The 26,154-nt window shown below is 33.8% G+C and overlaps 7 protein-coding genes across 11 annotated transcripts; 3 read left to right on the top strand and 4 right to left on the bottom strand.

Moving 5' to 3' along the window:
- Window positions 1-842: 842 nt before the first annotated feature.
- Window positions 843-9,497, bottom strand: Tor (serine/threonine-protein kinase Tor). 2 transcript variants are annotated; one of them, XM_076387757.1, is made up of 8 exons: window positions 9,346-9,497; window positions 9,102-9,259; window positions 2,739-9,030; window positions 2,512-2,654; window positions 2,294-2,434; window positions 1,578-2,082; window positions 1,198-1,378; window positions 843-1,107 (listed from the first exon to the last, which is right to left on the bottom strand). In XM_076387757.1, the coding sequence occupies exons 3-8, from the start codon at window positions 8,962-8,964 to the stop codon at window positions 1,092-1,094; spliced, it is 7,212 nt and encodes a 2,403-aa protein (XP_076243872.1). In that variant the 5' UTR covers window positions 8,965-9,030; window positions 9,102-9,259; window positions 9,346-9,497; the 3' UTR covers window positions 843-1,091. The 2 variants fall into 2 exon arrangements, with proteins under 2 accessions (XP_076243872.1, XP_076243871.1); XM_076387756.1 differs by having other exon boundaries at window positions 1,458-2,082; window positions 9,346-9,494.
- Window positions 9,498-9,523: 26 nt separating this feature from the next.
- Window positions 9,524-13,229, top strand: LOC143185051 (ATP-binding cassette sub-family B member 10, mitochondrial). Its single transcript, XM_076387758.1, has 4 exons — window positions 9,524-9,563; window positions 10,062-11,274; window positions 11,356-12,464; window positions 12,521-13,229. Exons 2-4 carry the CDS (start codon window positions 10,677-10,679, stop codon window positions 12,779-12,781), a joined length of 1,968 nt encoding a protein of 655 aa, XP_076243873.1. The 5' UTR covers window positions 9,524-9,563; window positions 10,062-10,676; the 3' UTR covers window positions 12,782-13,229.
- Window positions 13,230-13,377: 148 nt separating this feature from the next.
- On the bottom strand, window positions 13,378-16,692 carry LOC143185052 (uncharacterized). Its single transcript, XM_076387759.1, has 2 exons — window positions 14,587-16,692; window positions 13,378-14,245 (listed from the first exon to the last, which is right to left on the bottom strand). Exon 1 carries the CDS (start codon window positions 16,540-16,542, stop codon window positions 14,593-14,595), a length of 1,950 nt encoding a protein of 649 aa, XP_076243874.1. The 5' UTR covers window positions 16,543-16,692; the 3' UTR covers window positions 13,378-14,245; window positions 14,587-14,592.
- Window positions 16,693-17,142: 450 nt separating this feature from the next.
- Window positions 17,143-19,723, bottom strand: LOC143184891 (calcineurin subunit B type 2). Its single transcript, XM_076387461.1, has 5 exons — window positions 19,535-19,723; window positions 19,299-19,338; window positions 18,663-18,874; window positions 18,373-18,582; window positions 17,143-18,302 (listed from the first exon to the last, which is right to left on the bottom strand). Exons 1-5 carry the CDS (start codon window positions 19,535-19,537, stop codon window positions 18,255-18,257), a joined length of 513 nt encoding a protein of 170 aa, XP_076243576.1. The 5' UTR covers window positions 19,538-19,723; the 3' UTR covers window positions 17,143-18,254.
- A 454-nt stretch (window positions 19,724-20,177) lies between these two features.
- Window positions 20,178-21,663, top strand: Aurb (aurora kinase B). The gene is made up of 7 exons (XM_076387010.1): window positions 20,178-20,220; window positions 20,315-20,439; window positions 20,513-20,704; window positions 20,771-20,905; window positions 20,978-21,136; window positions 21,222-21,453; window positions 21,532-21,663. The coding sequence occupies exons 2-7, from the start codon at window positions 20,327-20,329 to the stop codon at window positions 21,616-21,618; spliced, it is 918 nt and encodes a 305-aa protein (XP_076243125.1). The 5' UTR covers window positions 20,178-20,220; window positions 20,315-20,326; the 3' UTR covers window positions 21,619-21,663.
- On the bottom strand, window positions 21,627-24,379 carry Pus10 (Pseudouridine synthase 10). Of its 4 annotated transcripts, none has more exons than XM_076387005.1 (7): window positions 24,306-24,379; window positions 23,579-23,734; window positions 23,411-23,512; window positions 23,036-23,343; window positions 22,756-22,967; window positions 22,559-22,684; window positions 21,627-22,396 (listed from the first exon to the last, which is right to left on the bottom strand). In XM_076387005.1, the coding sequence occupies exons 2-7, from the start codon at window positions 23,714-23,716 to the stop codon at window positions 21,771-21,773; spliced, it is 1,512 nt and encodes a 503-aa protein (XP_076243120.1). In that variant the 5' UTR covers window positions 23,717-23,734; window positions 24,306-24,379; the 3' UTR covers window positions 21,627-21,770. The 4 variants fall into 4 exon arrangements, with proteins under 4 accessions (XP_076243120.1, XP_076243119.1, XP_076243121.1 ...); XM_076387004.1 differs by lacking the exon at window positions 24,306-24,379 and adding an exon at window positions 23,886-24,079; XM_076387006.1 differs by lacking the exons at window positions 23,411-23,512; window positions 24,306-24,379 and adding an exon at window positions 23,886-24,079.
- Fsd (transmembrane protein fates-shifted) lies at window positions 24,220-26,112 on the top strand. The gene is made up of 8 exons (XM_076387009.1): window positions 24,220-24,419; window positions 24,525-24,605; window positions 24,707-24,817; window positions 24,891-24,956; window positions 25,038-25,176; window positions 25,246-25,447; window positions 25,516-25,680; window positions 25,770-26,112. Exons 1-8 carry the CDS (start codon window positions 24,350-24,352, stop codon window positions 26,040-26,042), a joined length of 1,107 nt encoding a protein of 368 aa, XP_076243124.1. The 5' UTR covers window positions 24,220-24,349; the 3' UTR covers window positions 26,043-26,112.
- The last annotated feature ends 42 nt before the right edge of the window (window positions 26,113-26,154 follow it).

Raw genomic sequence — 26,154 nt, 5'->3', positions numbered from 1 at the left:
TGGACAAGTTGAAAACTACTAATTTAATTTCATAACTTGACTCGGCTACATATACATACGTACTTGCAGCACGTACATGACACACAAGCCATAGTCCCATGTCTAATTTTAAATCAGGCGCGTTTTTCATTCTTCAAGTTAGGTATTTATTGCGTATGTATGTACGGCAACTCTACCATTTTAGCAGCACCGACACTCTCTTTTTCACTCTCTTATTCAGTGGCTTAGTGGGTCTTGTGTAAAAGCATGAGAAAGAGTGGGGGGGGGGGGACAGAATCGCTTGGATACACAAGTACACGCACACTTGAATTTTGTTTAAATTAGAGAGATATACTATTTGTTTACCAATATGGTTTTATAAATTAAAGCACCTGCGTTGTCGATTTTTTCAAAACATATATTTCGGTGGAATTCAATTCGAAGAATCGCAATACACACGTTTTCAACGTACGAATTATTGCTGGTAACAATATTTATGATAATAATGGGAACGATACTTTAATCATGCTTTGTGCTTTACTATAAACAAATAGTATCAAAGTTCGGTGTTATAACAGTTTATTTAACATATTCTAATATGAAAAGTGTATTCAATAGATAACAAATTACTTTGTGTGTCACTGATTTATAAAATTATAGCATTACATCATAAGTTTAAATTCGTTTATAACAATATTTCTACAATTACGAACCATTACAATGAACCATTACAATGACAATTTGTATAGACGCATCAACAGAGATTCAAAGATAAAAGAAAGATTTAAAAGGAAGTATTACTATAGGTACTTCTAAGTGGGTTTCCTCGTGTTTACATACAAGAAATAAAAACAAAAGAGAAGTAACTTATAATTGTAATTAATTATTGTGTAATTTCTGATGTACGTCATGTTTTTTAATATACACTGTATTCAATAAGCAAAAGTAACATGAGTATTATATACAATCGATATAGTAATATAGTTTATATATGTACAATAGTACTTGGATGTGGTGGTATTTGATACAATTATTCCTTAGTAATAAAAATGCAAAGACAGGAACAATAATGCCTATTATACACATCTGAGATGACCAGAAGAATCTCAGATTTACCAGAAGGGACACCTGTAATTGAATATGGTTTAACTGAAGTATATAGATTAAAACTGTACAATTTGAAAGAAAAAAAGAAGAAAAAGAAAAAGGTAGCATTACCATCCAATATAGCATTGGCATAAATTCTCATTATTGGTAGCTTGTTGAATCAAAAGGTCAACCTGACGTTGAACGCTTAATGTTTCTTCATGAGAGAAGTCACGCCCTGTTAATTTGTCTCTCACTCTTGTTATAATAGCAAGGGCTTTTTTGTTCAGTGCCTCTGGTTGATTGGTATCACCTGCATATAAATCACCTTGTTTTATATCATATATTTATACGAAACATAAAAAAAATAGACTGTTTCATTAATAATTGACCTCCATTCTCGACGCTACATGGAACTCCTTTTTTTGGTAATGTGGCGGTTAGAGAATCCAATGTGTCGCTATGTTCTTGATTGCTACTAGCGCTCATCCCTTGGGCATCAGATCTTTTACCTTTTGGCGCAGCGTTGTCCATTAATCTCCAATTCAAAAGAGGATCGTAGACAAACGCCTCTAATACTGCCATTAAGCTGTCTTTATTTCGGTGCAACACTGACATCACGGATTCGCAAGTCCTTCTGTACGTGCCCTCGATTCCCGTTACTTCCATCGCGTTGATCAACATTCGAGTCAACCGAAAAGGTATTTTTTCCGGGAATTTCTCACGAGTCATGGCCACTTCGAAGCAATCCCCAAAATCAATATGTAATATTTTTCCACTTAAACGATCTAACATTAAATTTGATGGGTGTCGATCTCCAAGACCCAAGATATATCCCACCATAGACATAACAGCGAGAGACCGCGTATAATTTGTCCTACGATCAAACCATACTTCGCTCGAAGGTGATTTTAGCCAAAGAAGCCGTGATAAGTCATCGCCGTGCGTGTGTTCGAGAGCATGTTCAAACACTTCGACCTTTTGCATAAGCATAAGATGATCATAACCTGGAGCCATCTATAAATCAAAATTTTCAATCAAATACGATGAAACAGACATTTCGATCAACCTGAATTAGGATGTACAGTATTATCTCGATACGAGGCGAACTTTCAGCTGACGATACAATTTCATCCTGACCAGCTGACGCGAGTTATGGACTCGTATTGAGGTAATACGAGTATGTGTCGTACATGTAAACATATTATTGAAAGGTTTAGATACTCACTCTTAACATTATTTTATGCTCTATGTTTAGTAATATTTTCTTCTTTTCTCTGTAGTCTCTGATCAGTGTATGTAACGTATCGCAATGAGGTACCCAACCAATTAAGCCACTATTCGTGGATAGCGGTATTACAGCGTACCTCTGAATAAAATGTTCGTTTAATATTCATTGCCATATTAATGTAAATATTAAGAATATTAATGTAAACTTGAATTTACTTGGATAGTAAGATTTCTTCTAAACGTATCTGGATCGTGTAATAACAGAGTATTGACAAGACCAAATAATTGCATCACACGTTCATCCTGTCTGAGATCTTCGTGTCCTTTCAAGAGGAACATGTAATCTTTACCGTTACTACCTACAGATTTGAAATATTAGATGTTACATACATTTTCAACAACAACTTCTTCTTCTTCCGCATTGAGGCATAAATATTACGAACCTTTTATACACAATTTTCGTGGTCGTTGTTTGCTCGTTATTACTTGCATAGAACTATGTATACTCGCTATTCTTACTATCGATTGACCAGGGCTATAACTTCCTGGTACAGCTAGTTCTAAATCTCTGCAAAGAAGCAATTTCGGACTGACATATTGAAGCTCTAAACTGGTTAATTGTGGCAACTGTCGAGATATTCGTCTAAAAACGTGATAATACAAATCCCAGGCTTGATTTAAATCTCTAACGTCACGCGATGCTTTATATCTATGACACCATTCTTGTGCTTCCATCAAGTCTCTGCCATAGGCTTGATTAAAGGAAGTTTCTTTTAAAGTTTGTGGACCTCTTTCCAACATGGCATGTAAAGGTTCCAATGTATCAAACATTCCTCGAACGTTTCTTTCTCCGAAATATAGTCTGCTAGCTTCTTCTAGTCCTTCGTGCCATAACTCGTGCCAAAGAATAGCAACTCGGATCAGCTCGTCACTAGCCATCATTGCTTGTTGTACTAGAGTTGGACTGTGTTCGCACATGCTTTTGAGAATTTTATTCGCAGCTGTTTTTCTAGCATGACTGGCACTCTTCGATGCCACAGTTAAAGGGTAAACTAAAGCTTGAGGATGTGTTTTTCCAATATCTATTAGAAGATGATGTATACATCGACCAACCAAAGCTCTGGGCGTATCTATCCTTGCTATGAGTTGAGGAATTACCTGTAGCCAAGTATTGATTTCAATCAATCGAATGCCTTCTACAATAGCTTCGTATACTTCTGGCCACTGACCGTAATCGAACCACAGTGTCAATAACCGAAGCGTATCTTGCAATGAATTACCGTGAGAAAGATTGATAGATCGAAAAAACCCTTCTACTGCTGGCACAGTGAACTTCGATATATATTGTGCACTGGAAAGATTGTTACGTGTCCCATTTCCCGGTGTACTTTCGATATTCGAGGAATCGCCTTGCTGGTGTTTATAAAATAAGACACTTTCGAAATTGGTATATGCAAAAGCATGCCATGCTTTGTACCAAGTCGGATCATGTTCCGTAGCTGCAGCATAATAAGAGAGTACAGCTGGTATAGAATGTTCGTTTATGCCTTTTAAAGCCTCTAACCATTCTCCAAGTTTCAGATAACATCTAGCTAATAACCTTTTTCTTGCTTCTTGCTGTTTTTCATCTTCTTGGCCTACTACCGACACGGTCGTTGGTTGTAACGAGGTTTGTACAAATCTCTGCAATTGACTGTATGCCTCCTCTCGTTTATTTGCCACCCACATGTGTTTGCAATAAGCGAATGTCACCTGGGGATGAGTGGTTGGTAATGGTTGATCAGGCGTCAGCGATGGATCTACTCCAAGCAACATAACTAATGTTTTATGACACAACATCAAGCTGCCGCTCTTTCTGCATAGACTAGCATACTTTAACCATGTATACATATCGTCTTGTGGGGAAACTACCAGCGTATGAACTTGTATGATCTTTTGCCAATCTTCAACTATCCGTTGCCCACCTTGAAGTCTCTCCCACCACATAGATTTAATCGTCGATCTTCTTTCTGGGACTAGTTTGAATTGTATTACTTCTTCTAGCTCTGCTAATTTCTGAACTTCTACCATTGCGTTGTAAGCCCTCTGATAACTTTCACCAGCCATTGCAGTTAGCTCTGTGTCCAATAAATCTCTGGCACTATCGATCAGTTGATGAGCGATATTGTATTGCTCGTCATGAATCGCTAGAACAGCTCGGTAAAAGGCACCATCTTGAGTATCCTTCGGTATCAGTGAAACGTATCTTTCCATGCTTTCCCACTGGCTGAGACCCCATGCAGCGGCTGCTGCCATTCTGGCCATTCTCTGTTTAGTTTCATCGCTTTGATTTGCCCACTGTTTGGTTGCAACGTCGTGCAATTGCCCCCATTCACCAAGAGCCTCTAAGCAACGCATTTCGCCTAGGTTCGATTCCACATCTGCCGGATCACTTTCCAACCTTTCTCTATATAATTGCAAAGCTTTATCCCAATTATGTAATTTTTCGTACCATCGTATCTGCACCTTTAAATCTTGCTGATTATTTTGATTCATAACATATTCTAATAAACCTTCAGCAGCTTCTTTTTGTTGAAGTTTATTATTAATAGAAATTAGAGATTCAAAAACATTACTGTTTCTGCTCTTATGAAATTCATCTTCTTTGTAATGCAAAGCTTTCGCGTAAGCTCTGCAATGCATTGCTCGTTCGCCTAAAATTTTATTGTCTAGGGGTAGGGGACCCTTATCGCAATGCTCCATAAATTCTGCAAGGTTCAAAATCGTTTGCGTTATTTCTGGAAGATCCGGAACCATTAATGCTTGCTGTAACGTCTGAATGAGTTCTGTTCTGTACGTGTCATCCAACTCAGTCCAACAGGAAACGAATGCCGCATTGAATAAATCTCTAGGTAATTGAGAATAAGTCTGTGCGAGAGCCCAGCAAGATCTCAATGCCGGTGAGGGCGATTCTTTGAGTAAACCGATAGACAAACTTCTTAACCATTCGAGCCAATCATCCTTTGAAACTCTTCTAGTTGCCGTCCATGCCTTTTGCAGATTTGAAGCGGATACATGTAATCTTTTTATCGTAGTAGTATCCGATGATGTTAGAGACAAATCACGATTCTTATTTCTCGAATGTCGGTGCCTCATCAATAGATAATCTTCTCCATCGGCCACGGTAGTTTCCGTCAAAATTTTATCAATTAGAACTTCGTAACGTGGGCTAACAATTTTATGCTTCGTCATTACTTTTTGTACCAACGATATAAAGATTTGATACTTTTTCCCTAATTGAATGACTAATGCACATAATGTATCCATTGCTGTCGCTCGTAGCTCGGGACATTGATCCAATGTTCGTACCAAAGGATGAACAATCCTGGATGCAAAGTCAGTAAAATCTAATGTATCTGCCAAATGATCGACAGTTTCAAGAGCTACTTTGTTCACAGTTATTGGACAATCAGTAGCGTGAAATAGCTTAACGATTGGCGGTAACACTAAATGAAGATAGTTGTCTAAATTATTTCCAAACTTTTGAAGCGCTTGAAGAAGTTTCACAGTAACTGATCTATCCTTACTCGTGTCATGTGTTAGAACTCTCAATATTTGTGGCATCAATTGTGGCAAATAAATTTTGAACTCAGCACCGAGTGCAACAGCAATATGCTCGACTAGAAGTATCAGTGTGCTTTGCAACGGACTATTCACGGTCCAGAATTCTTTAATTAAATTAAATATGTCGTCTAAATAATTTCTAATATGTTGTTTCACAATGGCAATGAGAATAGCCAGTTGTTGAAACAAATACTCGCGAAAATTGACATCAGCTGTACGGACTACATTCAGGAAACTTGGCATCACTTGAGAGATGTACGGTACGCATTTAATTCCTAAGCTTTTAAATATAAAAGTCACTGCTTGAACCACCATAGTATGATGTTGCGATAACGTGGGATCACGAATAATCCTCATGAGCGTTGCTATGGCAATCGCTGGGTAATATTCCTCCAGCGTCGACGAAGACATATTCACTAACATTTCGCTAGTCGTTAGATCTTGTGTATTTTCAACTTCGCTCTTAGTATCAGCCATAGATGTAAGGGTGTCCAATTGGGAATCTATTTGACCAAGATTCATCTTATGTTTGTATGGATCTAAAGCGCCCAATAGTCCAAGAACTCTTATAGTTTCCCTTCTGATAATGGGTTGCTGTTCGGTTTTCAAGAAGTTTATTAAAACATCTAATAACGAAGGATATTGCATGTACGGTTTCACAACATGCCCTGTACTTCCAACTAGTTGGCCAAGAACCCATAAAGCAACTCCTCTTTTTTCCGGAGAACTAGCATCTACTAGCATTTCAAGAAGTATAGATAAAAGTTCTGACATCCATTGTTGCATTTCAGCACCATTCACTTCTGCTAAGTCACCTATTGCGCGTAGTATAGCTAAAATTACGCCAGGGTTTGATTCCGGTTCCTTTAACTTCGGGACAAGGACTTTCAAAATCGGTTCCATGTACGGCCTTATGAGTCTTGGCGCACTGACAACTAAATGATCCAACATACGGGCAGCTTGTTCTTTGTTACGACCCATGCCTGAGTGTTCTAATTCCGTTAAAAATTGTATTAAAGTTTTACGTAAAGAAGGCATAACATAAGCTGGATTCATTGTGCTTAATCGTCCGATCGTGCGAATTGCTAACTCTCGGATCTCAAACATTTCATCATTCATTGCAATAAACAAAGCGGACAAATTTTCGGCTTGTGCTAGATGAATATCAAAAGAATCGTCTAAAGAAGCTAACACCCAAAGCCTTACGTCTGGATCTGTATCTGTGATACCAACAACTAACAATTTTCCAAGAACAGTAGAAACAGTATTGGTCACTGTAGGCCCTGGTTGACTTAAAGCCAATCGTAATAATCTTGAACACGTTCTCACAGCTTCTAATCGCACCTCTGCTTGTTCAAATGTAAGGAAGTGATCCGCGCATCGTCTTACAAATTGCAAAAGGGGATTTCCATCAAAATTAAACGTTCCAAGAGTCTTTAACGCTAAGACGGTAGATGGAATATCCACTTCCATTGGTGCAGCAGATATAGGACTGGTTGGAATTCGTGGCGCACCGGGGTGCCGGAGCGGCTTTTGCATCAAGACTTGAGACAACATTCTTAAAAGACCTTGTGAGATGTCAGGTTTCAACAATGGAACACTATGAGCTAATTCTCGAAGAGTAGTTGTAAGAATCGGACTTAACCCAGTTGTTAACATGGATTCCAATATATCTCTCACATCAGCGTCTATAACTTGTTTCACAGCATGACCCAGAAGAGTTATACAAATGAATACTGCAGGTTCTAAGGAAGTACCGCGTTTCTTAGACGGTACTTCTTTAGATGGTAATAAATTTTTAATTACTTCCATGATCTTCGGAAGATAAGGGTTTATCGAATCCTCTACTGCAACTGCTATAAATCCAATTGTAGTAAACGCGGCGTACCTATCCTTTTCTCTGCTTCGTAATGTCATTAGAAGGTACGTCAATGATTCTCGTAAATGATCTTTTGTGAATTTTTCTTTGTTAAATGCAGCAAGCCTAGGCAACAACATCATCAGGGCGTGTTGAATATGCGGATTTCTAGACATTCTTTGATTCATTACATCATTGTAAATATCGTCTAACTTTTCTTGCATTAAACAACGACAAACTGCGGATTCATGTGCTGGATACAATGTCTGCTGGGAATTAAAAGAATTCTGAGACGAATTGGACCATTTAGATACAATAGTTGTTTTTAATCGTGGCATCAAGGATAATATGTCATTTTCGTTTTGTTGTGTAGAACAGTTCAATCTCTCCATTAAAGTTTCATAATTTCTTTCCCATTGGATATTGCTGCATCTAAGTAATTCATTTAATATTAATAACGACCCATGTATTCTATCTTCTCTGTTAACTCCTCTTTCTCTAGTATATACTTCCTCAAATCCTGCTACTATTTCATCGTAACACTGCTTGTACCATTGAGACTTGTGCATTTGCTTTGCTGTCTCCCTCTGAGCAGTAACGATTAAAGCAGCTCGTAATGCTTCTACAGCACCTTCTCTTATCACAGGTTTAGGATCGCGTATCGCATTAAATATAAGTTCAAAGAATGGAGTCACTTGTTGAAAAAAGTATGTTGGCATAGAAACAGCAAGTTCTCTTAAAACAAGAACAGCAGCATGTCTTTTACCTTCGTGTCTATCTCCACCAAGCCATTCAAAGGCACGCTTTACTTCAAATTCTACATATTCTGCTGTGTATGTACCTGAAACTAGTGCTAATTTTCCAACAGTTTTAGCAGCTAGTTCCATAACTCCTACGTCATTCGAAGGTAATAAATTTCTCAGATAGTTTGCAAACCTTATAGTTCTTGTATTAATGTTTCCTACATCTGCTCCTATAAGGCAAACTATAGCCAATATTCCCCCCTTTTTCTCATTCACATCCGACCCAGATACCATTTCAAATATATGATGGTTAAATTCATCCATAAAAGCTGTAATTTCTTCCTGTGATGCTTCTCGCAACTCTGTTTTAACATAGAGACATAGGTCTCTTGCCGCTTTGTTACGTATCTCTTCATTTCGAGATTTAAGTCTCTGTACAAACTGTTGTACAAGTGTATTTGACATTGTTATAAATTTGAAGCAGCGTCAATTGAAATAAGTCTATCTTGCTTAATCTTTTCGCGATAACGCCTGAAAGAAATATTTTTTAACGTAAAGTTTGGTTAAAAGAGAAATATAAATCAATAGCACCTTCAGCATACCTATTTGACATTACATGAATTTCACATTCTAATCTATTTTCATGATTGTTATCATTACTTCAGTCCTCTTTATGGAATTAAATTTCAATGAGTATTCAATTACATGATTAAAAAACGACATCTGTAATGCAGCTCTTTCATGTTTTGATGCTCAGTACCTAATTACAGATCAACAAATTATGAGAATTACGAAAGTTTACGCGTCATCTACAGGCATATACATTATAACCTTAACATTGCTTACTACGCTTTGCCCAATTCAATTATACGCTTTCCAATGACTTCCCCACTCTTCATAAATGTTCTTGATAAATGATTATTAATACTAATCTTTACGTTCGATTTAACTCATATATATTCATATATGTATACATTCATTGTCGAGATCGGATAAAACAACATATGTACATTGTGATACGGAACAGCTTTGAATGGACTTCATGTTGAGCGTAATAGCGTAAAGTAAGCACTATTTCTCATAGAATGTATCACAAGTTACAAGATCAGATATCTATTTGTTTCTCGTTCTTTTCTTTTTTTTTAACGAAATAAAAAAGAATGTAGAGTATTTTTTCTAATCAATGGAAAGTATGTGTTAGATGCCTCGATCAAATCATACTTTAAATCGTATGTACTTCAAATTGTCCCATCACTGTTATACCGTGGTTACGCTGTACACCAAAGTATAAGACGTAATACCATGAGAACTACAATGAATTTACAATTAATTTGGTACTTGAGAAAATGTAAATAGGGTATATAATTGAACACATAGCTCAGTAAATTCTGGCCTAACGTATACGTAGTATATAGAGGACTATGTGTACTTTCATCATACAACTGGGCTATTTGTGAGCGAAAATATTGTATAATTATGGTAAAAAGATGACTTTTTAATTTTATAAGGAGCCAACGTCTTTAAATCCACACATTTTCAGTGGTGGCGCCTATGTGTTTCAGTATGTACACGGGAGCGTGATTGCGGGTGGAAATGGAAACTGAAAGCTCAACATTCTCATTAAAAAAATGACACTAGATGACGCCACCAACATTGTGATGCCAGGGCCGAGTGTTCAGGGATCAGTGCCCCTCTGATAACTTCTTAAACCATAAAAAAAAACGACGAATTAACAATGCTCTTAAGAACAATCGTTCACAACGAAATTTCTCGCATCTTGCTGAGCAACATAAACCGCTATGCATACAGTCAAAATACTAAAGTTGTAACGAATGTATGTATTCTCTCCTATTTTCATCCCTAATAATAACATGCCACCATGAAATATGAAGAACCATTCGACCGTAAAAAGAGTTACGCGACTGTAAGAGAAGTCCTTTTGTGTACTCAGCTGATCAAAAATGATTTAGCTTTTAGCTATTTAAAATAAATTGTATACGTAAAATAATTCGTCGATTCAATCAGTAATTGAAATGTAATTTTCAACGATAGCAGAATGGCACAGTTAATTTCCGTTTTGAAGTTACTTTTATCTAAGATAACCGAAGAATAAAAATTTATAGCCTCTCAATGACTTTTCGTTTTGTAAACTGCTCTGTTCATGTTCACGTTAGAAAATGATACTGTTTCGAAGATTTTCTATAACAACTATTACTCTACAAAAATTAGGATGTCGTACTTTAACAATCGCATGTAAACCTTTGTCGTATTCGTGCTTAACGCCATCGACCAAAATTTCTGGAAAAACATGTATACTTTCCACAATAAGATATCGCGGAGACAATGCTCTAGAAACGAAGATTCTAAATTCTTCGAATAGACATCCAACTACGAAAACGAAAAAAGCTTCTGAACTTAAAAATCTGATTATATTAGCAGCACCAGAAAAATGGAGATTATTTGGTGCTATCGCCTTCTTAGCTGTCTCGTCCGCAGTCACAATGTCAGTACCTTTCTATGTAGGAAAACTGATCGATATCTTCAATACAGGTGACAAAGAAAATGTAAAAGAAACTCTTAATTGGTGGTGTGTTTTTTTATCTGGAATATTCCTCATTGGAGGTCTATGTAATTTCTGTAGAGTGTATTTAATGTCTACTACAGGGCATAGAATCACTCAGTCCTTAAGAAAACAACTATACGCTGCTTTACTTCGTCAAGAAGTAGCAATGTTCGATAAGCGTAAAACAGGAGAACTTGTTGGCAAATTATCTGGTAAGTATTGTTCTTTTGTACGATATAATAGAAAGATAAAAATATTTTTTCTTAACTTTACTTTTGTTGTATTTATTTCAGGTGATACACAACTTATTAGTTCTTCATTAACTAGTAATGTCTCGGATGGGCTACGCTCCCTTTTTATGACTATCGGTGGAATGTCCATGATGTTCTATACCTCACCCAAATTAGCTATATTTGGTTTAGCTGTTGTACCCCCAACCGCTGCTTTAGCTATAATTTTTGGTCGCTATTTGAAGAAAATTTCTAGAGACATACAAGATAGCTTAGCAGTATTGAATACAACAGCCGAAGAAAAAATTGGTAATATAAGAACAGTTAAGGCGTTTGCAAAAGAAAAATGCGAAGTTGACTATTACAATTCCCAATTAAAAGATACACTTGGGTTGTGTTACAAAGAAAGTTTACATAAAGGAATATTTTTTGGATTAACTGGTTTCTTGGGAAATGTGATTGTCTTGTCTGTTTTGTATTGCGGTGGAATTATGGTCTCTGACTCATCTATTACGATTGGAAACTTAAATTCTTTCTTAATGTATGCTGTATATGTAGGAATTTCTTTGAATGGATTATCTTCGTTTTATAGCGAATTAAATAAAGCACTGGGTGCAAATGTACGTTTAGTGGAACTGATCGAAAGACAGTCAGCAATACCTATTCAAGGTGGTAAAATTCTGGAAAGGGAACTGTCAGGTGATATTGAATTCCAAAATGTCAATTTTGCTTACCCTATGAGAAAAAGTACATGGGTTTTGAAAAATTTCAGTTTAAAAATCCCAAAATGTATGGTAATCGCTATTGTTGGATCATCTGGTTCAGGAAAATCTACACTAGCCTCGCTTTTATTAAGATTTTATGACCCCGATTCGGGATGTATAATTTTAGACAATCACGATCTGAAATCTCTTGACCCTGTATGGGTAAAATCACAAATCAGTATTGTGCCTCAGGAGCCAATACTTTTCAGCGGTACAATCAGGGAAAATATATTATACGGAGCAAAAGATCCGACAAAATATGATGTAGAAGATGTAGCGAGACGTGCACACGTTTTGGACTTCGCAAAAAATATGCCAGATGGTTTGGATACGATGGTCGGGGAAAAAGGTGTTACTCTTAGCGGTGGACAAAAACAAAGAGTCGCTATTGCTAGAGCGCTAATAAAGGTAAGAATAACCGCTACATGTTCACATATGAATGTTTTACATTGATTTATATTTAGGAACCAAAAATCTTAATTCTGGATGAAGCAACAAGCGCGTTAGATGCAGAAAGTGAACATTTTGTACAGAAAGCTTTAGAAAAAGCCGTTAAAGGGCGAACAGTATTGACTATAGCTCATAGGCTAAGTACGATAAAAAACGCAAATAGAATTGTAGTTTTAAACCAAGGACAAGTGACAGAAAGTGGGACATACAAGGAACTTATGAGTTTAAAGGATAGTTACTTTAATAAACTAGTTCAACATCAAATGTTCACTTAGATTGTGAATTTGAATGAACATCGGAGATAACTTTAATATCTGTACATATTGTTAAGTAAAAAGGTTGCTTCGTAATTCTAAATTAACAATGTGCATAAAGGTTATAAAAATCATAGAAAATTTGTAATAAATAATTAGTAAATTTATTAATTTAATTTTTGAAATACAATGAGTTATTCTGTAATCCATTAATTACATCTTAATTGTTAAGGGATCCTATACACCACCTGTTCAGTTTTAAGAAAGCTTCAAGTAATGTTACAATCGCCGATTTTTATTATTCCTTTGCCTGGTCTTCACCGACAAAGAGTATATAAAGAAACTTCAGAATATATAAAGTAACTTCAGAGTATAAAAATTAAATATGTTCAATGTGCTTTTATTTATATTTTATACCCTAAAAGAATTTGTGTTGATGCATAAATATATTAATATGTGTGTGACTTGACATGTGTATAAGCCAAGTAACCATACATGTACGTAGTTTTTTTGAATCTAGGGTATAAAGGTAGGTAATTATAAATAATTCCACTTTGGTAATAATTTTTAATATATTTTCCTATAAAATAATGTACACTGCTATTTCAGTTTTCAATGTAATATCTTATATCGTCGATCTATATCGTTTTTAAATTAACATTCTGTTTTACTACAATTACATCTGGATAATCTACCGTTACGCTCGTGTCTCTGTAAAAATATTTAATGCAAATGATTGGAGACAAATTATTTATTTTAGTTAAATTAATGGAACCTTAAACTTATACACACGGGCTTATTAAATACACTTTTCCTTTATGAGAGAAAATAGGATATATTAAACTTCTCGCATTGCCAATTAGGTGTTTAACTAACATTCTTTTCTATTATCAAAAACAACATAGTAAGGCATAAAGGAGAACAGTAGCATCTTAATTAGAATAAAAGACACACTTTTTATCCTTGCTATGTTTAAATTTTGTATATTCGTAGAAAATATGTGTAATAAAGACATTTCTTTATCAATAAAATGGAATCAACATTTGAATTCCATTTATGCTTAGTACAATTGGAACATTCATAGTCTTCAGTCCTCTCTACACAAATCTATTTCTAACAGATGTTAATCTTTCGAAATTAACGGGTTTTCCGAGTCGTCAAATAATTTATCAAGTATTTGGTAAAACTTCGAAGGATATCTATATGTAAGATCATTGAACATGTTCAATATTCATGTGGAACACAATTCAAATCTGTGGTCATACATGCAACTAGCTCCAACTTACCAATAAAAAAAAAAAAGTACTTTAAAACACCAGAATGTATGTTTAAAATGCTTCTTTGTTTATACTGTTATCACACATCATATTTATTAGGAGCCATGTTAGAGAATTTCATATGCTCCAGTCCCAAGCACAGCCGTACCCTAAATAGAAACTTCATCTGTATAAATCCGTGGTGAGGTCTTTTACAAACTGATTCGAGCTGAAACCCAAATCACGATTCAAACTGGTCATTAATATTATAAACGTTTTTGGGAATAGGCAGTGTTTTGCTTTCTACAGGAGCTTAGAAATTCATATAAACAACTTTCTCTACAGTAAATACCAAAATTTACTCTAAATTCGATTGTAAACAGAAATTCAATGATGTAATATTTTTTATAATGGCAAATTATACTTGTTAACAAAATTGTAACAAATCATACTCCGATTATAGTACAGATTTGCATAGATGCATAGACAAATTTGTTTTCCTGCATTCTCTTGTCATTTTTTTGCTAAAATAAAACTTAAGCATTAACAGTAATAGGGCCCTCTTCTTACATTTTATTAACTTTGAGATGTATGTGCTGTTTCTTGTTCCATTGGTTCATCATCTTGTTGAAACACTGACAAAGATTCTTCATCATCTACATCCATTAACTCTACTTCTTCTTGTCCTTTTTGATTCGTAGTATTTCCCATTATTGTATCATTATTTTCTACTTTAAACATAGTAGTAGTCACATCATTACCTTGCAACTCTGTTATGTCACTATTTTCCATTGACATTTTATTTTCACATTCTGGTTGAGACACAATTATAGGGCTTTCATTTTCAGATTCTTCTAATATTTCAACCACTGGTGAGGTGTCCTCCACTATTATGTTGGCAGCTTGTGCATCTTTTGGTTCTTCTACAATAGGAATTGAATCAGGTACTACAGATTTTATTATTCTGGTCTCATTTTCTACAGCTTCAGTTGTAACCAAATTATTTTTGTCTTCACTGAAACTGTCTGTTATATTATCATTAGAAAATGATTTTTCCACTATAGGTTTAGGATCTTCTATCAATTCTGCTTCTCTATGCTGATTTCTCAAACCATCAACATCTAGAGGTATATCCTTGGATGTGCTTGCAGATGTAGATTCTATTAAATTTGTTTCAGCGTCTGGCAAGAGTAAAGTATCTTCAGATTTATCTGGATTATTTATCGAAGATGTGTTTCTCCTACTAGAATTTTCTGAAGAAAGTACTTCCTTGTTTTCTATATTTCCGCGGGATCCATCGATAACCGTTTGCATGTTTTCTACCTCTGTATTTATCTTTATCGTATCCCCCAAATTGTCTTTAGAAGTATTTAGAAGTTTTTCGACAACTTCACTGTCACATTCCTTGTTATTCAATGGTATTTTTGGTTCAACATTCGATTTTATTAACATATCATTACTTTTTGTTGATTCCTGTTGTTCGAGCATCTGTGTTGCAATTTCTGTTTTTTCATTTATTTTAGAATTATCTGTATAAAATTTTGAAGACTTATTTTCACTGGAGTCAAAATCTTTTGTTTGGAAAGTAGTTTGTAATTTTCTATTAGAGTCAGATGTATCTCCATCCTCATTCTCTAAATCTAAACTAGGCTGAGAACTAGTGTCTTCGTTCATGATAGCTTCTGGAACATCTGCAACTATTTCAGGAGCTTCTGGAACTATAGTTGACAAATTTTGTATAGTAGGTCCTATTTGTGGGTCTTGAGTCTGTGTCTGAGAGGTTAAATTTGAAACAGCAGAAAACTCTGAGGTAGTAGGTACAAAATTGGATCCAACAACGGAGTCAACTTTGGTGGGCATTGATTCTACTTTTTCGTGCGAACTTTCATCTGAACCAAATACATTTTTCACTACAGCTGTGCTTGGTATAATGGTATGTAATAATGGAGCTTCATTCTCAACAGTGTGTACACTAATTGTAACAGTGGAAGGACAATCTTTTTCCCAATATTCCATTTCTACGTCTTGAGGAGGTTGGGTCACAGCAGTTTCTTCCTCTATAGATCCATTGACCATACCATCTCCATTCTCATTCCTTCTGGCTATAGGTCCTGGCTCTCTCGTTGAAACAACTAAAATGTTCTTCTCAATGGCACGCATAAACTTATCAACTCTGCTGTACTGCTTACGTGGATCCGTCAATAGTTCGCAAATTCGTTGAACTGTGAACGGAGCGTTTGCAAAAGATTCTAAACGCTCCAAAAGATTACTTTTCATCGTGTCATAATTGAAATTGTCGACATTCGGACAAGGTGCGAGATCTAGAGTTGGACAGCTCTCGTAGAAGTCGGTCATTACACGTGTAAGTTTCTCTCTGAAGAGTGTTTTGATCAGTGACCACTGATAAACGGGATCACCGGTTTTCGCGACCCAACATAAATAGTCCTCAAGTTCTCGAGGTATTTCGCTTGGACGCATTTTCTGAAACTCGTCCAGCGCCTGTAATACCTCCTCCAAATTCTCCATCTTTCTCTGATACCCCCTCAGCCTTCTTTAACCACCAAAGAATTTTCGACGACACCTTTCTTCTTTTCGAACCTGTTAAAACTTGCTGTGATGAAACTTTGTATGTAAAGAAACAACGAAAAACGCAAACACACCGGGTACTAAACAGCAACAATGAAGTGAAGGCCGGTAGGAGGGTGGGAGGTTGGAACAGGGCTACCAATCTTTCTAAAAGATGTCATCTTGACAGCGTTTCATTCAACTCAACTCAAGTTTATTGTAATTGATGTAATAATAGAATTATATTTTGCATAAAGTAAGAATTGACTCTTAAACATACTTCAATCTTTTATATGGTATTGTTGTTAAAGTTTAGTATCACCAATGCTATTTAGGTATGATGTGTATATGCCTATACATACATACATCCATCCACACATACAAACATAGAATCTTTCAATTTGATTTCAGAAAATATGCTAAAATAATTTTTTTATTTTTTAGATTATTAAATGTAGAGGCAGAATAAATGAAATATGGTAGAACAATAACGGTTAACGACATTGAATAAGAATTAAGAAAGTATCTACATGCATATAACTAAACATTAAATTTCATAGATTACTTATATTTTATATTACATAGATTTATTTCAACATAGCTTACGATTTTGAACTTGCATTGGACATTAAGATTTTATATAACATGTATATATCATGTGTGTGTGTGTGTGTGTGTGTGTGTGTGTGTTGTGTGTGCGCACATACATAACATACATGCACACACACACACACACACATAAATAAATATACGCGCGCGCGCAATATATGATTAACCATACGATAAAGTAAAATGATACGATACATTTTACATAAATCTTTATATTTAATAATAGGCTATTTTTCTTAATAATCACGCAATGAAGGAACATAATTATTGAAAAGTAATTGTGCATTCGAAAGATACAAATGTTTTATTTGCATTTCAGTCTTATTTATGATTGTAGTAAAAACAGATTTCTACAAGATTTATTTTTCTAATACGGAAGTTTTCCGATATCACAAACAATTGACCAAATAATGTGGGATTCTTTTGAATGCACAATTAATAACAGTTTAAAAAATATACAATATAAAATTTATATTGAAACTTATTAGAAACTTTTGAGATTCATTATACGTAACGTTTAATACAATACAGTTTAATATAAATAGAATGTTCCCAATCTTCTAATTCTAACGAGATTCCATTGAGAAACTAAACATTTTCCCTAGATACATTGCACGTTACTAAAGCACAGAAAGTATCAATATTAAAACATATTTACGGCTAAGAAAATAATTTAATGCGATCGCATTTCGAAAGTTTTTCTAAAACAACTGCGCAATTTTTAAATGTTAATTAATTTAAATTATAAATTAGAATATAACAAAGGGACATGCACGTGTAAAGGAAAATTAATGTTTCCTGGTAAGTAGCGGATGTGCACAATATTAGAAAGTTAGTAGTTAATAAACACTAATATACGTTGTACTCTAGAAAAATTTTAACGATGGTAAACTTATGCACTTGTATTGGCTCGATCGAAGGCTTATTAACGATCGCATTTTTACCCTACATAATTTTCTTATTTGTAATTATTTGATACATCTGTTAATATTAGTAGTGAATTTATAAAGTCAAATTAGTGTTACCATTTATCAGAATTTAATATCTTTCTTTACAAACTTCGTTTAAACATCAACCACCATCTTCTTATGAATATCTGTGTTACCAACAACCTGAAATTAATACATAACGAACATATCGTATAGTTATTTTAGTTCTAATACTTTCAAAGTCAGTACTTACAGAACAAAATTCTTCAAAACTAATTTTGCCATCTTCATCTTTGTCAGCAAACAGTATTGTCTTGTCAACAATTTGTTGAAGCTGTGTATCCTTCAAATTATTTCCTACCATCATTTTCAATACTTGGAACAATTCTCCATTGCTTATGAAACCGTCATTATCCATATCATAAATTCTAAATGCAAATCGTAATTTGCTTTCTTTATCACCCTATACAAAGAAAGATAAAAATATTTTTAAGCATATTGTTACAATTCCTTTCTTTATTACACATTATAAGCTATACATACCTTAACACTGAACTGAGAAACACCATGAATAAACTCTTTAAAATCTACTTCCCCATTACCGTCTGCATCAAATATATCTATCACACGTTGGACTAAGGGATTTTGTTGCAATTCTGGTAATGACATAAATTCATCGATGCTCAAGGCACCACTATTATCCAGATCTAACTTACGAAAACGTTTCCCCAATCTTCTAATTTCATCTACGTCAACTGGGATATTGATATTTTGGGTTAAAAGAATATCTTGTCGATGCAAAAGTAGCAGAATAATAGTACCGATAATAACATTATGCTTTATTAATTCATAAACTCATGATAAGATACACAAATATGTAACACCATACTATAGTGCAATAAAGAAGAAACAAACCACTGTGTCTGCAACTTTATAGGTGCTATGTTTAGTTGGTGATAAAAATAAATCAGAAGCAGTACATAATTAACACGAATGAAACAAAATTATTTTCGAGTTGTTAGCAACAATTTCTATTAAATCTCGCACAAAAGGATATCATAATGTGTTTTAAAAGACTATGAGGCGATTAAAATAATAATTAATACGATTGGAAAAACTCGATGAAAGAGTAAATAGGTTATTTGAATGTACCAAAAATAATATCCAATATTGACTTACAGTTTGAACATAATTCCATAGGCAGCGAGCTTTCATTACCCTAAAAAAAAGGAAGAAAGTGAAAAAGAAATATACAATTTATTATTTTTTGATTAAATCTTTTTTGATTAACGATAACACGTAGAGTGATGTTTTTCTTAGAAAAAGCTAATAGAAATAGAATAACCATGTCATAATACTTTAATTTGTTATTACGTAGTGGTATGAGTAATTCGAATTTGAAAATGTTTAATTACCATTGTAAATTAAATTCAAGGAGCTTCTGTCAGATACTCAGTACAAACCGTCAAAACTGATCAGCAGACACTGTTTTATGGTTGATGTCTGATAATATAATGATCAATGGAAAATACGAAATATAGATAGAAAACTGCGAGCAGAATTGCGATTGCGATCTACATAATGTGTGTGCGTGTGTATGCATGTGTATACACATGTGCATACACACATACGTCGTACATACAATATCGAACGTGTATGATTATGTATGGAGATTGTACGTGCATACGCATACGAATAATTTATCCGTTTTTATGAAAACATTTGGAAATTTAATAATTATTTTGAATTATATGATTTGCGTGAGAAATCATTTTGAATTTTATCCTTAATAGGATTTTTTGAACTGAAAGTAATAAGTAGGTAGGTAGGTAACACATACGCACAAGAATGTTATTCTAATTTTTTCAATTAAAAGTGTAGTACACCTTTTTGTGCTGCAGATGTCGCCTCAATCTATAAATCGTGTTCAAAGATTTGAATTGATTTGAACAAAAAGTGTCAGTTAAATGGAGGGAAACAGAGAATCGGGTTTATCGGAAATTGTTGTGAGTACATAACTGCGATTGAGTTATTTTTTGAAAACTATTGATTTGGAAGATATTTAATGTGGAAAAGTACTGTTAACGAGCACTGTTATAACGTATGCAAGTCATTAATGAAAATATAATTACATGTATGTTTGTTGTAGTCAGAGATATATTGAATACATACGCAAGAAAATTGTTTGTTTTAAGGTATAATCGACGATGGTTCATACTGAAATATTTAAACTTCCCTCTAATGTTCCATCTGATTATAAAGAAATTGTTCTTGATACTTTGTATAAGATGGAAGAACATGTTGAAGCCAGAGGTCCCAGGTATATCGTAATTATCTTTCTTCTTGAATATTGTACTTACATATTACAAAAAATAAATAACATTGGTTCATAGATATCAGTGGAGTTTAGATGATTTTGAAATTGGTGCACCTTTAGGCCGTGGCAAGTTTGGCCGTGTTTATTTAGCTAGAGAAAAAACCACACAGTATATGGTAGCTTTAAAGACATTGTATAAAGTAGAATTGATGAAAGGACGTGTGGAGAAACAAGTAATGCGTGAAATAGAAATTCAAACCCATTTAAGGTAAACATATTATTTCATAATTATAAATTAATTTTCTTTATATATGTAAATATGTATTATTTTCAGACATCCTCATATTCTTCAAATGTTAACGTATTTTCATGATCATAAGCGCATCTATCTTGTATTGGAATTTGCAGCCAGGGGAGAATTGTACAAAGAATTAAAACGTCAACCAAATGAAAGATTTAACGAACATTTGTATGTAGTTTCAGAAAAAATTTTAGTGTGTTCTGATATATACAATTAAAAAGGTTTTATTTTTCTCCTTAGATCTGCAAAATATACTTATCAGGTGGCTGATGCTTTAGAATATTGTCACAGGAATAATGTAATTCATAGAGATATAAAACCAGAGAACTTGTTATTGACCTACGAAGGTGATGTTAAATTGGCTGATTTTGGGTGGTCTGTTCATGCACCATCGTCCAAGTTAGTATATTTGAAAACATTTTATATAAGGAGGCCAAATAAAGAGAGATAAAGAAAACATTATCAAGAGTACTAATGATTATAGGAGAAATACATTATGTGGAACATTGGATTATTTGCCACCAGAAATAGTAACAGGACAAACTTATGACATATATGTGGATCATTGGTGTTTAGGTATTCTTTGCTATGAATTTTTAGTTGGTCGTCCACCATTTCTTAGCGACTCACAACAAGAAACTTATATTAAGATAAAAACAATAAACATACAATGGCCAGAAGAAATTACACCTGGAGCAAAAGATCTTATTTCAAAGGTATTTCTTCTTTTTCTTGTTTTGCTGTATAATGTATTTTTTTTTCTGTGCAAATTATAATCTACATCTTAACTGCAGTTAATTAAACGGAGAAGCTCGGAAAGAATTTCAATGGCTGCTGTTAAGAAACATTTTTGGATTTTAAAACATAAAGACATGCACTAAATAAAATATTTAACCTTATGGGAAGATTTATTGCATATAGATATTGTTCAGGTATAAAATAACTTTATAAATAATGCACATTGTATACAACAAATGTTTCACTTTTATTACAAAGAACGATTGGAAAAGGATTTGAAGTATAAAATAAATTATTATGGCCAATTTAAGTTAATACCCGTTACATCTAATGCGACTATGTCAACTTCAGTTTTAAGAATGTCGCACAAACTTGGTTTGGTCCGTCCAAAATCCCCATGCACAAATTCTTTCACATATGTTCCGGCTTGTGTTTTAATGTCCAATACAAAAAATGTATTGGGATCTTCGCTAGCAGTATTCAACAATTTTTTCAATTCGTAAGGCTTTGCCCAACGCGCTCTCATTTCATGTATTAAACGCGTTCTAGGAGCTAGAGGTCGTCTATGCAGAACTCTAACGGGTGTTTTTTGAATAATCTTTATTTGTTTTAAATTATTCAATTGTGCAAGGGGCAACATGTCCTTAGACATATTACGACAAATGCATAGCGCTCGATAGAATTTCGTTTTAACATTTTCACCTTCTTTCAACTTCTTCAAATCGAGCCTAGATAAAATCTTTAACTTTGACGTAACTTGTACTTGCTGAGAGGACTGATTAATCTTTTCAACTAAATCCGACAATACTTTTTCTGTTAACTTGGTCATGTGGGGATTAATTAATTCAATGGCAAACGGTCTCCCTGAATATATATTTCTAACATCCACATCTTCCCTTCCAGATGATAAAAATTTAATAGCTGCAACCATATATTGTATAAGAACATTATTTTTTCAATGAAATCATATTTTAACACGTTCAGCGGAAAATGACATCATAAGACTGGAAGTTAAAACATCAGAACTTCGAAAAATATTCCGTGCTGATCGTGTTAATAATACACATTAAATGTTTGTCTTACATTCAGCTCTTACTACTTCGACTATAGGATTACATAAAATATCTTGAACAGATGTTTCCATCTTCTTCTCACCATTTATGAACCATGGTGTTTGGCTTAGTTCTCTTGATAATTTACTGTATCGACCTAAAATTATTATTATTATGCGTTATAGACATATTTTGTACGATATTAATATTATCGATATAACAGTTTACCTCCTACAAAGATACTCGAGTGCGAGCATACAATATTTTCCATGGTAACACATGCAGTTGTATCAAGTGACAAGGTCTTGAAACATTGAGCAAACTCTGTATCTGTTATATTGGCCATTATTGTATCTATATTTTTTCTACTAAATCTATTATCATTGTATTGTCGCTTTCGTTTGTTTGTCAAGTGATTTTCACCTGTATCTGTACTTAAGCTACAGTAACAGAAATATTATTAAAGATAATGCCTATTTTGAATAAAACTACAATAGTCATGACTTACAGTGCATTGCATTCTTTTTCATTGTATTCGTATGTTAAAATAATTTCAATAAGAAATGTTGATGGCGTTGTTAAGTCCAGTTTCTTTTTAATAGCTTGCTCTATTTTAGGAGTAATTATCCATTTCCAAGTATCTTTAATATTTTGTGTTCTAACTTTAAGATTGACCAATTTTGCCTCTGTAAGGTTAAACTCAATACCGCATTTCATATGCAGTAAACGTTCTCTGAGATTCAGGCATGGAGGTATTGTTAAAGCGCATATGAACGTCTCACTATCATAATTGTGTTTTTCTACTTCAGTTTGAATCTATTTATAAAATTATCTTAAGTTAATGGCTATAAATCTATGGTGTAAATTAAATATTTTGACATACTTTCTCAACAATAGATTCTTGTGTCTGGTTTTGTAGAATCCCCAAACAAGCCACACAAGGCATTTCGTTGACAAAAGATATATCTTTTGTGTTATACTCTAACTATACAGAATAGTGTATACATTATGTTGTTAAAAGCATTATAAAGGTGACAAAAATGTAACTTACACGTTTTATAAACTGAAGAGGATCTTGATAGCATTCTAATGTGCGCCATCCAATAAAACGAAAACAGCATCTTATACAACAATTCTGTTGTCGAAAAAACTTAAAGATCTGTCTTTCTTCTTCAATGGTGAATGTCATTTTAATATATGTAGAATTCTGTAACATAGTTATTTGATATTATGAATAAATCACGTCGATATAACGTTGGTTCATAAAACAAAATACTGTGTCAATGTGTACGACTATTATACATAAAAATTCAATTTTTCATTTTGTAATATAACAAATGATGTTAGCGTTAACCTACCAATTCAATCACGTGCTTTTCCTCTAACAGTTAGTTCACTATAATATTTGAAAATTTGATATATTTTATCAACAAACCAGTCTTTTCCATGTTTTTTTTTTGTTTCTACAGTTATCGATAATCTCATTATCAGATAAAAATGAATTACATTACATTAATTATATGATAGTGCTTGCGCATGTACATACACACACACGCACACAGCATCACAGCAGATGTATGTGTTCACAGTGGTGTATGTACATATGTAGTAGAACACGTGCAATTCGCAGCATATCATCTATATATAATCTGCATATAAAGCCGATGCGTTCTTATCGACATCGACTTTACCGAGAAGTATGATGGGTGTCCACGATATCGCCTATTATTAGTGTAAACAGTTGTAAATTTGATGTTTTATTCCAATAGAAAACGTACCTGATTAATTCTTAGGTATATATAGTAGTGTAGAACGTAACGACATGCCTATATTACGGAAAAAATCTACCAGAAAGATAAACACCGAAAATGGAACTGACAATTTGATTGGAGGTTAATTGTCACTTTATAATTATAATGTACCGTTTAACAAAAAGAAAGAAAAGTATACACCCATATATATCACGATACAATGATCGTTTCGTGTTTTTACGACAGATATAACCATCGATGATTTCGCAAATTCATCACGAACTTACGCGAGGTTTAAAAAGGCTGCAACAAATGTTTCCACAGAAGGTTATCTATTTATTCCAATATGTGACATAATCAATCCATTATTTTCGTATGATTTCTGTACTTTAACGGAAAACTCATCGTATATTTAATTTATTTTGTAGTAAAGCAAACAGCAACGATACAAGAAGAAGAAAAAGATGAGTGCAACAAAATGGATAATAATGATACAAGTAATTCATTAGATATAGATAAATCGAAAAGAACCAGCAAAGGTAGATTCTTTTTCAGATATCTGGTATTTTATCTTTATTCCTAGTATTCAGTAGATTTTTTTAAATTATGTAGGTATGTTGAATAATCACGGAAAAAATAGAAGAATAAAATCTGCTGAAACAAATTTGGAAGAAGAAGGTAAAATATGAACAGGTTAATTATTAAGATTCATGAAATTACAGCAAAAAAGTTATATCACTGTTTCTAATTGCTTGATAGGCATAGATTATCCATTGGATATATGGTTTATTATATCTGAGTATATTAGTCCAGAGGCTATAGGTAAATTTGCTCTAATATGTAGAAGCTCTTACTATGTAACAACAACGGGCAAGTTTTGGTTTCATTTATACAAATCGTAAGTTATTTTCTTGTATAAATTATTCTTTTTCTTTTTATATCAGAAATTAACAGAAAATAATTACAGCTACTATAGGTTTGTACCTGGTTTACCAGAACGTTTACAGCCACAATGTATGGTTCGCACACATGGACTACGTGCATGTGTCATTAGAACGTTGCATTACACTTATTTTGCCTTGAAAAGAGAAGCAGATGATATATCTTATTTACAACAGGATGAACCACATTCCCTAGTAAAAAGACGGTGTTGTCTCATGTGGCATAAAGTAAGCAATATAAAAGTATGGTAGAGTATTGATGAAATAAACTACTTAAGATTGACAATTTTTTCTAGAAAGGAAAAATGCGATGGTATTTTTATTTTAAACTAAAAGAAATACCGAAATCAACGAAAAATTCGTTAAGAGAAAAATCCAAGATAAGCAGCAAAAAGACAGATTTCCTGGAAATGTTAGAGGATGTAGCTATAAATCCGGAACAGGGTTGTAAAGTACTTAGGGTATTTATCATTTTATAAGTTCGTTAATGTATAAAATAAACGACAGCTTCTCGTGCAACAGTTGGTTTATCTTGTTATATAATTTATAGGTAACTTGCTTAAAATACAGTATGTTGCCGCCTGTAATTGGTTTAATTCTACAATCAGTAACCATGACTTTGATGCCAGGTTTTAAAGATCACAGATTGCAACTTGGATTCGGAACATCAGATATTCCTAACACATTAACAAATCGAGTAATATTAAACGATGTTATTAACTGTCAAATCTTAGACTGGTGGCATCCAAGTTATCCTCACCAAGATGAAGTTACTTCTATCGAATTACCACAAAGTGATTTTTGGGATCAGAGCTTACTATAGAAGAGAGAGAGAGAGAGAGAGAGAGAGAGAGAGAGAGAGAGAGAGGGAGAGAGAGAGAGAGAGAGAGAGAGAGAGAGAGAGAGAGAGAGAGAGAGAGAGAGAGAGAGAGAGA

Source organism: Calliopsis andreniformis, chromosome 10 (genome assembly GCF_051401765.1).
Source record: "Calliopsis andreniformis isolate RMS-2024a chromosome 10, iyCalAndr_principal, whole genome shotgun sequence".
NCBI classification, from domain to species: Eukaryota; Metazoa; Arthropoda; class Insecta; order Hymenoptera; family Andrenidae; genus Calliopsis; species Calliopsis andreniformis.
The sequence above is the reverse complement of the archived record's forward strand: the minus strand, read 5'-3'. Positions and strand labels throughout refer to the sequence as shown.

Coding starts and splice junctions, on each gene's coding strand:
- LOC143185051 (XM_076387758.1), top strand. CDS start 10,677: ATGATACTGTTTCGAAGATTTTCTATAACAACTATTACTCTACAAAAA. Junction 11,275..11,355: donor ACTTGTTGGCAAATTATCTG/GTAAGTATTGTT, acceptor TATTTATTTCAG/GTGATACACAACTTATTAGT. Junction 12,465..12,520: donor TTGCTAGAGCGCTAATAAAG/GTAAGAATAACC, acceptor ATTTATATTTAG/GAACCAAAAATCTTAATTCT.
- Tor (XM_076387756.1), bottom strand. CDS start 8,964: ATGTCAAATACACTTGTACAACAGTTTGTACAGAGACTTAAATCTCGA. Junction 2,435..2,511: donor GAAGAAATCTTACTATCCAA/GTAAATTCAAGT, acceptor CATTTTATTCAG/AGGTACGCTGTAATACCGCT. Junction 1,379..1,457: donor ATGTAGCGTCGAGAATGGAG/GTCAATTATTAA, acceptor ATTTATATGCAG/GTGATACCAATCAACCAGAG.
- Pus10 (XM_076387005.1), bottom strand. CDS start 23,716: ATGACATTCACCATTGAAGAAGAAAGACAGATCTTTAAGTTTTTTCGA. Junction 22,968..23,035: donor GAAAAAGAATGCAATGCACT/GTAAGTCATGAC, acceptor CTGTTACTGTAG/CTTAAGTACAGATACAGGTG. Junction 22,397..22,558: donor CGAAGTAGTAAGAGCTGAAT/GTAAGACAAACA, acceptor ATATGGTTGCAG/CTATTAAATTTTTATCATCT.
- Aurb (XM_076387010.1), top strand. CDS start 20,327: ATGGTTCATACTGAAATATTTAAACTTCCCTCTAATGTTCCATCTGAT. Junction 20,705..20,770: donor GAAATTCAAACCCATTTAAG/GTAAACATATTA, acceptor TATTATTTTCAG/ACATCCTCATATTCTTCAAA. Junction 20,906..20,977: donor GAAAGATTTAACGAACATTT/GTATGTAGTTTC, acceptor TTTTCTCCTTAG/ATCTGCAAAATATACTTATC.
- Fsd (XM_076387009.1), top strand. CDS start 24,350: ATGCCTATATTACGGAAAAAATCTACCAGAAAGATAAACACCGAAAAT. Junction 25,177..25,245: donor TGGTTTCATTTATACAAATC/GTAAGTTATTTT, acceptor AAATAATTACAG/CTACTATAGGTTTGTACCTG. Junction 25,681..25,769: donor AGGGTTGTAAAGTACTTAGG/GTATTTATCATT, acceptor TATAATTTATAG/GTAACTTGCTTAAAATACAG.
- LOC143185052 (XM_076387759.1), bottom strand. CDS start 16,542: ATGGAGAATTTGGAGGAGGTATTACAGGCGCTGGACGAGTTTCAGAAA.
- LOC143184891 (XM_076387461.1), bottom strand. Junction 18,875..19,298: donor TATGGAATTATGTTCAAACT/GTAAGTCAATAT, acceptor TCAATATCCCAG/TTGACGTAGATGAAATTAGA. Junction 18,583..18,662: donor TTTCTCAGTTCAGTGTTAAG/GTATGTATAGCT, acceptor TTCTTTGTATAG/GGTGATAAAGAAAGCAAATT.